The sequence below is a fragment of the Rhamphochromis sp. 'chilingali' genome (assembly GCF_963969265.1).
Source record: "Rhamphochromis sp. 'chilingali' genome assembly, chromosome: 1".
NCBI classification, from domain to species: Eukaryota; Metazoa; Chordata; class Actinopteri; order Cichliformes; family Cichlidae; genus Rhamphochromis; species Rhamphochromis sp. 'chilingali'.
This window is the reverse complement of record NC_137929.1, coordinates 48,737,063-48,752,228: the sequence shown is the minus strand read 5'-3', so window position 1 is coordinate 48,752,228 and position 15,166 is coordinate 48,737,063. Positions and strand designations below refer to the sequence as shown.

General features: G+C 39.1%; 2 protein-coding genes across 4 annotated transcripts in view; one reads left to right on the top strand and one right to left on the bottom strand.

Moving 5' to 3' along the window:
- Positions 1 to 14,185, top strand: part of LOC308400855 (uncharacterized protein) — a 218,367-nt gene extending 204,182 nt beyond the window's left edge. Inside the window, exons 5-8 of the transcript XR_013972424.1 lie at positions 12,847 to 12,902; positions 13,010 to 13,366; positions 13,783 to 13,906; positions 13,996 to 14,185. The gene's annotated coding sequence lies outside the window, so the exon portion shown is untranslated. The remainder of the gene's footprint in view (positions 1 to 12,846; positions 12,903 to 13,009; positions 13,367 to 13,782; positions 13,907 to 13,995) is intronic.
- The window catches only part of LOC308401503 (uncharacterized protein), a 32,016-nt gene that overhangs the window by 11,604 nt on the left and 5,246 nt on the right, over positions 1 to 15,166 (bottom strand). The window contains exons 1-3 of one of the 3 annotated variants that reach the window (XM_080889734.1): positions 12,726 to 12,833; positions 3,756 to 3,811; positions 2 to 335 (exon numbers count right to left, since the gene is read on the bottom strand). In XM_080889734.1, the coding sequence (XP_080745860.1) occupies positions 2 to 164 (163 nt within the window). In that variant the 5' untranslated portion in view covers positions 165 to 335; positions 3,756 to 3,811; positions 12,726 to 12,833. Of the gene's footprint in view, position 1; positions 336 to 3,755; positions 3,812 to 12,725; positions 12,834 to 15,166 lie in introns of those variants that run through there. The other 2 variants (XM_080889735.1, XM_080889733.1) reach the window with 2 other exon arrangements.

Genomic DNA, 15,166 nt, shown 5'->3' with positions numbered 1-15,166 from the left:
CCAGAAATGTTGAGCCTGAATTCTTTAACCTTCTTTCCCAACTCAGTGGCCATCCTGCAGAGGTAGCGTCCCGAATCATTAATCCTGACTTTGGGCAGTTTAAGTCTGACTCGTCCTGTGGTCACACTGAACACGTCCAGCAAACTGCTCATGCTGAGGCTCATCAGAACTATCGTCCATGTTGAAGAAAACCTTCAGCTCAGGTAACTGCAGGCAGTGGATCTTAAACATTGAGGTGGTGATGTTGACTTTTGATGCAAACTGCCATTCTACTGTAACATTGCTGTTTTCCTCACCTCGGTAGTACAGAACCTCGTTATCATCATCAGATGTTTCTGAGAGCAAGAAAGGAAAGAAGGGAAAAGTTTACTTATGCTTTAGATAGAGCAAGTCCTATGGAACGCCAGGACTGCCATAATGAATTAATTAAATACACCATTAAATAATTAATTAAATGTGGCAATAATTAATTAAAATTGGAATTAATTAATTAAATAAATAGTTATGACACATGTAATTAATTAATTATTGACACATTTAATTAATTATTTATGTATTTCACATTTTAATTAATTATTGACACATTTAATTAATTAATTATTGACACATTTAATTAATTATTTATGTATTTCACATTTTAATTAATTATTGACACATTTCATTAATTATTGACACAACGCTGATCGAGTCAAAACCATTGCTTTGGCCTGGTGGCCATTGTTTCTAGCACACAACAACCGGCATGTGGAAGCTAACAGAACTGAGCTTTGAAAAACCCTGTTTGTGTGTTACCAAATACCGTTTTAATATTTTTTTAGCCGAGAATGTAGTGGTTTAATCTTCATGTGTCTGGTCGGTTTGTCAAGATACAGCCTCTTTGCAAAAGTGTTTCGATGATTTCGGAGATGTCTGCCCAGTCTCACAGCAAAGCGTGGGATAGACCCGCTCGCCTCGCAAGCAATCCCACCGACAAAGCGCAGGCCCCGGTACACAGCTGTAGTAACCCCCGCTGACTTCTTTTACTGAGGTTATATTTATCTATGTTTTATTTCCTGATGTTCTTATGTGTCCTACGTGTTTCAGTCGCCAATTCTGAATTATAACTAACATTAAAAACATGTTTAAGGAGGAGAGAGAGCAAATAAATCTGTTTAACATCTGATCTTTGGGTTTTTGTTCAGTAATCAGCGTGACCTGTGTATAAACACATAAAAGAGATAACGTTGGTGTTTCCGTCATGTAGTAACTGCTGGCTTTAACTGTACAAAGGTTGTTCGACACTATGAAACACATACAGACTTCATGATGTTCGGCTAATATTTTTATTGTGAATATTAATCATGCTGACCTCGCTCTGTACACCACGCAGCGAGGTCAGCATATCCACGATATCCTCAGCTCCATGAGTTAACACAAAGTTTCCCAGCTGACTATCTAACTGCCAACTATTCCAGAGACGTGAAAATATACAGCATAAAGAAAAGTGTAAGAGACTCAGCAGCAGATTAGAATAACAGTTATACATTTAATAAATCACCAAATGAATCCAAGAAACGAGCAAACCTGTTCCGACAATTTGAATTTGTATTCCCTCAGCTGCAGACTCGCTGCTGTTTAAATGTTTGAAAAGGAAGATTAGATATAAACAAACGTCAAACATAGACTCAGTCTGCCTTCACATTTGATATGAGGCCAGCACGTATAGTGGCCTCAGCAGGCTATTACTGAAATACACGTGCTATATCATAAACTATGATATAAACAGGGAGGTCCTATTAACATGTTTAGTTTTAAAGGACACCTTCCTGCCTTTAGTCTCATTCATGAGCAGTATTAGTTTTCTTCTAACATCCAGAAGTCTGCACAATGTGTTTCATAGTTTGTAACAAGCCTTTGACAGGTAAACATAACATGACCGAAAAAGCAAAAAAAAAGCAAAAAAAAAGAGAGAGAGTGTTGACATAAGAAGAGAAAATTCTCTCAATTATGGAGACAGACAAATGGTTCATTTATGTTTGATGTGTGTTTATTCCTCCCTAAATATCGTCGGTGAAGTTCGCCATGCATGTCAGATTTTCCTGCGCATTTTTATACCTCTGCCAACAGAGAGAGAAAAAAATCACATTCTAACAGACAGCTGGTGCTTAGAACACAGTTGAATAACTATTAAAAAACAGATGATATTTAGATGATAGTTCAGTCTAACACATGTGCCAGTGAACCATTAAACGTCAGTGAAACTATGCAGTTATGAAACGTAACTTTAACCTCAGCCAAACCGATTTGCTCAGTTGTAAATAAAACAGCGAAGTAAACGTGACCCGACAGACAGAACCTGAGTGAATGAAGTCCAGCGTTTAACCACTGAGAGCTAAAACTCAGCTGAGGTTTGAAAGCTGTGTGCCGGTGATTGGACATCAGCCGCTGATAAAGCTGTTCGCCTATAAAGTGCTCTGTAAGGAAACGAGCTCCAGCAGCTCTGCGCTCGGGGAAAACACTATATTTACTTATGTTGTGCAGAAAAATGCGCTGACATTGCTTTATATCGAGCACCGGCTGCCCAGTTAAACTGTGACTATCACCAGGTAACTAGGCGTGTTTCTTGAATTAGCAGCAGGTGTTAAACAGCTGACAGATGAGGAGGAGGATGCATGCAGGTAAACTGAGGGTCTGTTGAGCTGATCGCTGGTTTCGTGAGAAAAATGTCAGCTCATTCTTTATGTTACAGAAGCACAGAGACACAAGACCAGGCGGAAAGAGACGATCGTTCGGTGAAAATGAGAATCTGCGAATGCAACATGTGGAACACGGAGAGTGGAATATGTAAACAAACCGGTTAACGTAACCCCCTGGGTGCACTCTGCATGCTAACTGTTAGCAGAGCTAGTGAAATCTCTGAAAACATCTGAGCACTTTTGCAAACATGTTCTATGTTGACAACCTGACCAGACATACGTCGCGACATTCGCGGCTAAAACACTGTTAAAAGTGTAGCTGGTGACAGAAAAACGGGGTATTTTAAAACTACACCACCACCATTGCTGCTTGTGATTTGATCTGCATTCTGGGATAACTGGCTGCCCCAAGTCTACACAAGCAATCGATTTTCTAGGATCGACCTGTTTTGACTTACTTTGCACGGCAACCAATCAAATGTTAGAGAAGCTGCATGGGCAGCGTTAACCCCGCCCCCTGAGTTTGATGGGTGAGGCTGACAGATAAAATTATTTCATGACGAGAGCCAGGCGTCAGGACTGCCAAAATGAAATAAATAAATATATCATTAAATAATTAATTAAATGTGTCAATAATTAATTAAATGTGTCAATAATTAATTAAAATGTGAAATACATAAATAATTAATTAAATGTGTCAATAATTAATTAATTACATGTGTCAATAATTAATTAAAATGTGAAATACATAAATAATTAATTAAATGTGTCAATAATTAATTAATTACATGTGTCATAACGATTTATTTAATTAATTAATTCCAATTTAAATTAATTATTGCCACATTTAATTAATTATTTAATGGTGTATTTAATTAATTCATTTTGGCAGTCCTGGCGTTCCATACAAGTCAGGCTGCACTGATCTGAGATACTAATGCAGCTAAAATATTAGAAACAGCTTTTTAGAAATCAGGAGTCTATTTAAGTATAAAGTGGAACTTAACTAAATCCTAAATCAGCATCTTATTTTATAGCTCCATCCCTGTTTATGCTCATTATCTGAAGGTGTAAACTGACCATAAGCACCTGAAACCAGTGTCAGGAACAGCAGGGTCCTGTAGACCATCATCATTCTGTGAAAGAAAAGAGATAATTAGACAGATGGGATGGTAATGCACAGAATTTCTGTAGCAGTGTAACAGCGGGCAGTCACACTGCTATGCTAGTAACAAGCCACACACCTCATGTGTGTCGTCCAAATCTCAGAGCAGACCTGAAGCCAAAACTTCGAGGATTAAAAAATCCTCGATGTGTTTAACCCACAGCTTTTTAGTGCTCAATTGTCACCCTGTAAGTGTGAACCCACCTTTGCGAGTATAAAAATAGACCTTCAGTCGAAACCCAGTGGAGCACAGCTGTCAGTGAAACCTATTGCAACACCCAGCCCACGTAGCCCCCAGCTTTTCAACAAAGAAACTGACAACACCACAAAGTTTTAAGCTACAAGGTTAATCGGCCTCCACACACAGTGAAAGGTGCTCTCTCTCTGACACAGGAGTGGAAATGAAGCTTTCTGCTCTTAAATATTTTTATAAATCATTAACACATCATACTGCACAGAGGACGCTCACTTGTAGCTCCAGCCTCAAATGAAGAGACTCCACTTACTCTGACATCAGCTTATAAGGAGGACTGGAAAATCCAACCCAGGCTACAAAGGGGCTTACCACTCCCATACATGTAGCAGAGACAAACCGCAGAATAAATGTTTCAGTGGAGCTGTGACTAAATGTTCGGTCTCTCTGTTTGACACAGAGAGACCACAGATAAGAATCTGATTCTCACATTCACTCAGAGATTCATTCAGTTCAATCATTTTCTAAGCGTATGGAGATGAAAGATTGGGATTTATTTGTTTTATTCCAAAAGGGAAATGATTCTTAACTATGCAGCTGTTCAGCAACAAAGGCACTAATAACATATCTGTGCTACACTGCAAAGAGAAGGAATATAGCCACAAATCCAGTATTAGCACACAATAAAACCAGCATTCTTTTAAAAAAACAACATTAGTAATGGCAAGTCTAGTCAAGAAAAAGAAGAAACTGACATTCTGGGTTCGTCCAATTCACCTGACAAGGTGGAGAAGGAATTTCATGGTTTAAGCCAGGAGTTGAAGCTCTGTCACAGCTGTTTTTGTACATATTTCAGCATGTCAGTGGGGCAGTTTGAGCTCTTGTTGGCAGATTTGGGACCACATTGACCAGAAACATCTTCTAGCTGTTTACAATATCATTGTACATTTAGTACCGGTGTGCGATTTAAACTAGGAGTACATTTGTCGCTAAATGCAGTGATCCGATTGGTCAGATCCGTTTATTCATATCTGAAAAATCAGTGGAAAAAATTAAGCTTGGTTTGAAAATACATGTCGAAAATTCGCCCAGTAACATGAGGCAGTCGGTGTGAACGGCTGCTTTGAGAATAGGTAAGTGAAACATTTTGATTTTACACATTGGTAAATGTGTTGGAACAGATGTTTTTACTTAGAAACAGATCTGACCAATCAGATCACTGCATTTAGCGATAAGTGGGCTCATAGCTCAAAGTAGTCCCACTTGGTGCTGTCACAAAGAATTATAACATGATACAAGTCTTATACAGGATACTCGCTGCTTTCTACCCTTCATAAAATTTACAGCAATAGAAAGTTCTTATCTCAAACTGACTGAGAAATTGGTCGATGCTCTCGTATCACACATGTTAGATTATTGTAATGCCTTATTTGCAAGACCAAGTTGTTTCACTGGTTCCCACTTCAGAGCAGAATTGCCTTTATAAATCTTTCTATTTGCTCATAAAGACTCGATGGTTTGAAACCCAGCACATCGCTGACGGTGTGATGGGTGTTTACAGACATATGTAGTCACCACGTTCTGACCTTTTGAGGGTTAAACTTTCTTATTAAGGGAACTCTTCTGCTTCCATTTCTGAGTAGAGTTTCTGGTAAGTGAGGGGAGGTGGTTTGTTATAGCTGAAGTGGGAAAGTCCTACATGTAGGCTCATTTCATGTAGTTAGCCTACATATAGATGTCACTACATTTGATGTCAACGTCACATGACTAAGACCTTCATCCTTAGTTATCAAAGGTTACTAACAATCCTTGCAACTCAGTTCTCAGTATTTATTTATTTGAAGTATTTCCCACTTCAACTAGTGAACCTAAATGTAGACCGTGCTACATGTAAGGTCTACACTGGGCTCACTACAAGTAGTGACGCCACATTGTTATTGTTGTCTGCAAGTAAATAACTTTTGAATGTTGCTCAACAGAAATAATGAAACATAATGCAGGCAGCATGATGTCACAGTATTTAGCCCTGTTATCTCACAAGAAAGTCCTGAGTCCATCAACTGAGCTGGGCCTATGTGGAGTTTGCGTGGGTTCTCTCTGGGTACTCCCAAGACATGCAGTTGTGGGGTTAGGTTAACTGGTGTGAATGTGAATGGTTGTCTGTCTCCATGTTTTAGCCCTGCAGGGTGTACACCATCTCTCGCACTATGAAAGCTCGGACAGGCTCCAGCCCCCACCACACTGACACGAATGGATCGATAAATATTTCCAGCCATTTGTAACTGCTGTTTAATGTTTTAAAAATGACCTACTTTTTACTTTGTATTCAATGCTCTGTCAAAGACTGAGCAAGTAGTAATGAGTTGATCAACAGGTGACATAAATGTGAGCTTGTTAACTTCAGATGGACAGGAACGAAGGGCTGGAAACACCAACCTTCACAGCAAGGCAGCACAAGGTTAGCCCCGCCCCACAAAAACACACGGATCTTTCTTTCTCTCGATCGAGAAAGAAAGACAGCAGAGATGCACAGGATTGGAGCTCTCCAGCATCATCTTCTTCAGCTGCCTCTCACGATGGTTGGAAGCATCAGGTAGTTTGTGTGAACACCACAGATAATTATCGTTTTAGTCCCCCGCTCAAGCTGACGCTGCTTGTGGGTTTTTAGTTTGTGAGTCATTGAGCTGAAAGGAGGAGGATGAGTTCAGGCACAATATTTCCGTTAGATCCACCAAACTGCGAATCATCAGCCAGCTGTTCAACATATTATTCATGTGGGTCAATGTGTGATCTAAGTCTAACTTTACTGCAGCAGTCAGTGAAAGTCTTCTGTGTTCAAGGTGGAAGAAGTGAGGTCAATAATACAATTATATTCATCAGCTGAAACATGGCACCACCTTCTGACAGAGAAAAAAAAACAGAAGTGAAGCTGTGAGGACTTTAAAATATGAAATCTGCTTTGTGACAAAGGACGGGCTCCTCTGATAGACTAAATTGGCCACCAATCAAAATACTCCCTGACTGCGCAAGGAGACTGCTGGTAGAGGTGTGGAAAGGGATCATAGTGGAAGGACTGTGGTGTTGAGTTATTATATAGATCTGGTGGTGAGTTTCAACGTTTGTGAAGACTGTACAGCCAGTAAAAAGATTCAAGGCTTGCTGCTGATTTCTTCCCTGTTTATATTGTTTGTGATTGTGTAGTTTGTTCCAACTTTCCACGTGGTTGCAGTTGTTTATAAGGGCGTCATCAGACAGTTTATTACTTTGGAGGTGCTGACGTTTGAACAAGTTAATATGAGTTACTTAGTAATAGTTTGTGCAATGCTTTGTGATGAACTGTGTAAATACATGGCAAGCAAAGGTTTTATGTTAAACATATAGTATGGTGGCCTTGCTCTAGATTATGTTTATCTTAAGCATTTCTTTCTCTCCATTATGTTTAAGAAATTAGCAGTAAAAAGTTAGTGTCTGAATATGTTACATTGCCCACTTCTTCAGCAGAAAATAATCTCTTTATTATATCATTTGTTTCTTCTTACAGAACTACAACACTATCTCAAAACAAGAGCACAAGTGTTATTTTCACTTAATTTCAATAAAGGATCTGCATTCCAAACTATGCCCACTGGTGGCCACTTTTTTATGAAGACGCAACTTTACTCTTTAAATTCACTGTAACAGATGTTGTGGGGTTTTTGAGGGGGGTGCTATTTGTTATTGTGCACTTCTGCCAATTAGTGTTCCAATTAGGCCCTATGTAATACACAGAGGTAAATAAAGCACATGTTTATCTAGGTGATACCTAGTGATGAAATCCAATTCCCCCTCAATGTCACGTCTAAATCCTGGCAAAGATAGAGGTTATGCACTAAACATTTTAATCCTCATTAGCTTCCACAGTGGAAAAACCTTGTTGCTTCAGGACCTCGACTTGCTGTGGTAATTGGAACCATGCATTCTGCTGTCCATCAAAAGATCCTGAAGGAGAACGTCGGGCAATCTCTTTTCACAACTTCAAGCTAAAGCGTGACTTCTTCAGCTGAGACTGAAAAAGCCATTTGGCCATTTATGTCACATCATGTGTTCAGTGTCTGTTCCTGATGCTTCACTGTTGTTCTTGTTTTAAATCCAATCTGAACTTTGAACTACAGAATCTCATTCCTCTGAGACCTGGAACACCTGATGGTCCAACTGAAGCTTTAAGATGCTTCCTGCAGAACACAAAGCACCTCTGATGTTGGCGCTATGTGTGTGTCTGTTTTCCAAAACCTGCTGAGCTGCCTGTGAACAAACTTCCTTCACCAAATTCTCTGACTATCTACAGCCAAGCTGTAGAGTGTACCCCCCTTGTTGTGGTTGGAAAGTTTCAGAATCAACACTTTACCACTGTGCCATGTGACATCCTTTCACATTCCTTTGTGGTTGAAATGAAAAAAAGGTTTGCAGCTTGTGGGAACCTTCTAGATGTTGTCAAGATAAAACAATATGCACATGCACAAATGTATATTTCACTGACAGATGTTTTCTCCAGGTGCTTTTAAACAGGCTGCTATGGCAAGTAAATACTTAAATAAGTAAAGGTTCTTTGATATGATGTGTAAGAAGGCTACAGTTTCTAAGTTAATCAGTACAATATATGATTCAATTGAAAACCAGCATTTTTGTTGGAAAGGTGAGGACCTTTTAAAGCAGGGGTGTCGAACTCCAGGCCTCGAGGGCCGGTGTCCTGCAGGTTTTAGATAACACCCTTGGTCAACATACCTTAAACACATGATTATTTCATTACCAGGCCTCTGGAGAACTTCAAGACATGTTGAAGAGCTAATTTAGCCATTTAAATCAGCTGTGTTGTATCACGGACACATCTAAAACCTGCAGGACACCGGCTGTTGGGTTTATCTAGACACAAACCCCGCTGGAACACGAGACCACTAACTGCACGACAAAACAAGACAAGACAGAGCTCTTTTGTCTTTGTGGCTCGCGAGGGAAGTCAGCCCAGGCCTTCACCTGTCCTTAGCCAACTTCGACTGATTCCTTCGCTACAGTCCTTTTTATTGTCAGCAAGCAATCATTCACGAATATGCGATTACAAATACACGTGACATTCTTAACCAGTCATATCTGAACAACATCAGTGTCTGTATTGTGTCTGTAGGTGCATGTATGTGTGTGTGTTTCCCGCCATACCATACATAGACATACGACCTTTCAATGAACTTAAACTGTGTGTATGCAGAAAAGCAGAAGTAAGCGTCTCGCTAAACTATAAAAACAGGAACTTGTAATAGGTCATGTCTCAACTGAACATTTAAAGGTGCGAAGTCTTGGACTTTAAAAGAAAGAGAACATGGTGCTTATCAAATGTATAACATAGCTCATCTCTGGACTAAGCTGCAATCTAAATAAAGAAAGCACATTTTGTCTCACAGACAGATAAAGGAAATGTTAGAAAGTTGAAAATAAATCCTCTGACTGTCTGGCTTTTTCTTCATAATGATAGCCATATTAGGACACATAAAGGCAATGATTATATATCTATATTTTAGCACAAATGACAATATAAAAAATATCAATTCCAACACCGGCCCTCGAGGCCTGGAGTTCGACACCCCTGCAGTAAACTGATGCTTGGGCATAGGTGTCATTTTCACAATGTGAGTTTTATTATACTCAAAAGACAAAACTGATACCAGAAATACTTAATCATGAAAATAAGCAATTTCAGAACTGCAAGGCAGAATAACTAAACTGAGTTTCCCCCATATTGTCAAAGAAGATGGTTTAGTCCATGTGTCCATGGGAGACTACAAACACGTTCAGACCACCCAGAAATGTACACATGATAAACCTTGTCTGACAGTAGTTGGTAGAGACCCTAAAACTTTACTCCATTAGCAGGTCATTCAGCTCGTCTTGTGCAGGAGGATCTGAAGAACACGGTGGAAAACAAATCTATCGCTCATCATCAACCACAGATACAGCACTCAAAAGGTCTGCAACTCAAATGCAGATAACGCCTCGCACACACAAAACCGGTTTGATACCACAAGCTTGGGTACCATCGGGGGGTGGAAGGTGCAGTTATTGAGGGCAGTGAGCTCCTGTAACCCGAGCTCAGGCTGCAGCTATTGAACCTACTCAAGGTGAAACATTGAGAAAGCTCAAGATTGATGCAATGTGGGGAATGTGGGGCAAAATATTGTGGTTTTGCAGGAGGTTTCTTCCTGTTAAAAGGGAGTTTTTCCTTCCCACTGTCACTTGCTCTTAGGGGGTCATATGATTGTTGGGTTTTTCTCTGTATATATATTATTACCTAAGTATTATTGTACAGTCTACCTTATGTGCCTTTAGGCAACTGTTGTTATGATTTAGCGCTATAAATAAAATTGAACAATTAACCTAACCCCACAAACTGTGTGTCTTTGGACTGTGGAAGGAAAATGAAGTCAAAGAGATGTTAAGTAACCTGCACGGCTCATTTCCAACACCAAGGCAGTATCATCAACTAAATTTTAAAAAACTGGTTTCGATGCAAATTCACATTAATCACATCTTCTCTGCATCAGCCCAACACAGAGCATGACTGTAAACTTCACCACAGTACTAAAGACTAACCAGTGTAGCCTGCACTGAGATATGCCAAACTGCCTAGTGTTTGAATAACAAACTTTGAATAACACAAAAGCAATAAACTCAAGTTTACAATAAGATTAGTAGCACATCATGTCTAGAGTCAACGTCCGATATAAAACATCAAATTCTGGCGAGTTATTTTTGGTAATGATTATCTCTGTGCAGCAGCCTGCTGTGCACCAGGCTACAGCACTCATTGTTATGCATTAGGCTAATCTGACAATCAGATTTAATTATTAAGTTTTAGAAGGAATGCTGTGCCAAAAAGTAATTTTTGGTCATTGCCAAAAAAAAAGATAGCTGTATTTAAACCATTGTTGGCTTCTAAACTGTCAAACATACCTCTCATGATATGGCAACAAGTCACTTTGAGCCAGAAAGAACAATCCTGTCAAAAGGTAGAAACAGCAGTCAGACGTTTATATGTCCGTTATTCATGCAGCTGCTATTATTGACATTAAATGTGTTGGTCACATTTTTGTGACATTAATTTAACACCCTAACACATTTTCACTAATAGATGTATTTTGGTAGAAATTCAGTTTGGTTCATAAGAGATCTGTAACCACGGAGAAGTTAGATATTTTGCTCAGTTGAGAAAACACAATTTACCTTAGTTCTCTTTAATTAAAAATAGCCTCAAAAAGGACCAGAGTTATGTTGGGCTTGACTCTAAACAGGCGCAGAGAGCCTTGACTCGCCTTGTTTTGCAGGTTGCTGGAGCCTGGGGGGCGAGCAGAGGAGTACTGAGCTGTAGAGAGTCAGAGTCTGCTCTGACTGCTGGAACAGAAGAGTTTAAATACAAGAGAAATGCTGCTTTGCTCTTGTTCACTGTTTATGTGAAATGTTGATTAGTGAAATGTGCATTTATGCATTCTTTCCATTTCATTCATTGTGACTTTTAATGGTGATCCAGGTCCAATTTAACTGTACTTTATTTGTCATATGACAGCATTCAAAGTTTTCATTAGATGGCGCCCAGCACCAGGGCTGTGTGGAGATGTTTGAAGGGGCGGGTGCTCATAGAACCAAGCTGAATAACAAAACCCACATTCATCAAGAATCTAATATGGGATCATATAATAATAATGGATTGCATTTACAAAGCGCTTTTCAAGGCACCCAAAGCGCTTTACAATTCCACTATTCATTCACTCTCACATTCACACACTGGTGGAGCCACAGCTGCCCTGGGGCAGACTGACAGAAGCGAGGCTGCTATATCGCGCCATCGGCCCCTCTGGCCAACACCAGTAGGTGGTAGGGTAAAGTGTCTTGCCCAAGGACACAACGACCAGGACAGAGAGCCCGGGGATCGAACCAGCAACCTTCCGGTTCCCAACCCCCTAAACCACAATATACTATATCACTGTCATCAGGTGGGGACAAGGTTAAAGCTAATGTTGCCTATGTTTTACCTGGTGAGTACAATGTTGTTGTTGAGGGGTTTCTGCTGCTGCTGATAGTGGTGGAGGGCAGGGCTGTGTGGAGGCATGTCTGGACAGTGTTAAATGAGTAATAATTTTAAAAAATCTATACACATAAAACACACACCCACACACACACACACACACGCACATACAGTGACATTTTAGAATGTCCAGAATACTGAATATACTATTGCCACAAGTTTACATCATGGTGCTGAATCCTTACCTTATTTTTTCCTAGTGGTATAATAATAAAGTAATAAGGCTAAAAAATAAGTATTGAATAATGTATTCAATATGATGTATGTTTGACGATCCATTCTGTGCAGGCAGAAAGCTTATTAAATGTTTAAAGTGTAGAGATACAATCATTCTGCTGCTATAAAATCAGCATTTTATCAAATTTGGAATATAAATCTAATAGAATCAGTTTCTTAATGTATGTTCTTTAAAACACAGTGCTTTTTTAAGGACTGTAAATCCAATTGCAAAAAAAACATACTAAAAATAAACAAAGCTCAACAAGAACTCCTGAAAAAACTGTTTAGAACAACGTACTATGTTGCAAAGTTAGTAGTCTTTGCAAACTTCAAAAAGCAAATGACCTAGATCTTGGTTCCACTTACCTCTTACCCGTGACTTCAGTGGAAATTTCAGATTCTCAGCCGAAGGGCTACCATTTTGACCTTTGACCTCATGTGTTGACCTCATGTGTTGATGACTCTTCACCTCTGTCTCCCCTCACAGGGAGAAGATGATCTGCAGGATCCTGCTGCTCATCATCCTCACCTCATGTGTCTCTGGTTAGTTTACAGCTTCACTTTATGAACTCCAAATAAAGCTCAACAACAGATTTGTTCCAGTTCTCAGTGTGTCTGCTCCTCTCTTTCCCTCTCTGTCTCCTCAACAGGATCATTTGTAGTCAATGTGACACAGACCTCCTATCAGGCAGAGGAGAACCACAACATCACACTGGAGTGGACGTTCACCACCAAACCTGACAGATCCTCCAAAACTCTTTCAATTGTCTGCTGCCATGTTCAAAATAAACACTTTGTCCTCTATCAAGTCAATAATGGTGTTGAGGTGTCAAAGTCTCAGGATAAAAAGTTTTCAGGACGAGTCCAGAGTGACAAAGACGCCCTCAGAGAAGGACGAATCAGACTTCAGCTGTCCAGACTCAGGAGTAATGACTCGGGTCTGTACGTGTGTGAGGTGAAGACAGATTATGGCTTTGGTGTTGGAAGATGTCGACTTAATGTCATTCGTAAGTAGATTATTAAAATTGTCCCTGTCTAGTAACATGTGAAATGCTGAACATAACAAAACTAAACAAATGAGCTCTTTTCTATTTGCGCTTTACCTACTTAGTGTTTAGTTTGACTTCGTCTGCTGTGTGGATAGCCCTATTACTGTCTTTGTACAATTCCCTGATCACGTCATGTATATAAAATAGTCCAGTCTTCCCCTCAGTTTCTATTTTTGTACCCTTTTGTATTTTGGACCTTATCATAGCCTTCATGTAGGACTTGGTGTTTGTTCCTTCAGTATGCCTTGTCTTCAACAATCCAAAGAGGCGCTAAACTTTCTTTTAGACTTTATAGCTAGATAATTATGTTTTTGCTCAAAAACCTTTTTTGTTTTTGCCTTTCAAAAAAAATCACCTGTTTTTTTCTTTTGCAGCAACCAAACTGGAGAATTTTCAGTTTTTTTTTTGACAACTGCACTCATAGCAGTTATAATACTTGGTACTGTGATGGTCATGATAGGTTTCATAGTAAACACTGTGGCTCGTCTGCTAGCAGAGGTAAGTTTGTTTTATCTTTAATTCTGAACTGTTTCCTCTGCTGTGAGTTACATCATTGTTTCTTTGTCTTTCTTGTCTCAAATCTACAGAACAAGAAAGGAGACCAGATCCAATGCAAATCAAACCACACACAATCTTCTCTTTAAAGTATTTGTGGGAATGTGTTTTATGATCTTTCACTGATTCCACCAAATACAACTTGCAGAGATTTAAAGCCCACTGTAGATATGTTCTCCCTCTGGCCCTTCACTTTTTCTAAGATCTTTTTCTAAACCAAATATATCTTAAAGTACAAGCTTACAAGATTGTCTAATATTTACTGCACACTAATGTTTTCCTGTGTGTGCTTATTATCGCATGTATTTACTCCACCTGAGAATCATCAGCTTAACTGTGAGCTCAGAGAAAACATACAATATTTTACTCTGGATGTAGCCTGTACACAGATTTTTACGAGGCTTCATTTAACTTATTTTCAGCTCTGAATGCTTTCGGCAGATTTAAAGCGCATGCTGGATTCATGTATTTCAATATAAAGCCTGAATTTCTTATGAAGATGCTGAATATCATTAACCTTGATTTAAACTAAATTCCAGCAGGTAAACAGACAACAGCTGCCTTTTGCATCATGTGTATTTTTTATACTGGAATAATTGTTTTCATTTGTGTCCAGCAAAGAAGTGACAGCAGTAAAATTCATCATATTTGTTGTGAAATAACTTTTTTCTTTGATCTTATCTTATGAGTTTCTGAAAAAAGTTTTCTTATAGAAATGTATTTACAATATGAACTCATTAAAATCATCAATCGAGACATGGCTCTCTGTGTTGTAAGAACTATCAGAAAGGAGAAAATCCCTCTACAAAACTCACAGTAAAACATTTACTATAAAACTCAGAGCATGGAGAACTGTGAACTGGTGGATAAGGTTCATTTCCAGTTACTGCTAACACTTAAGTTCATACAAGGTGTTCTGTCCTTATTGTGCCTCCCTTTGCCCAACTTGGCAGACAGCTAATGGCTTCAATGAACATTGGAGACAGAATTAAGTTTAAGGCTTTTACTTTGTCAATAGTTCTGTCAATCTTTTTCTTCCTGTAAAACTAAAAACAAACACAAAGTTTACTATAGTAAACTATGCCAGCGATCCCCAACCTTTTTTGCACCACATGTCCGACAATATTTTCACGGACCGGCCTTTAATTAAATCAAATCAAATCAAAGTTTATTTCTATAGCACATTTTAAAAGACTAATGATC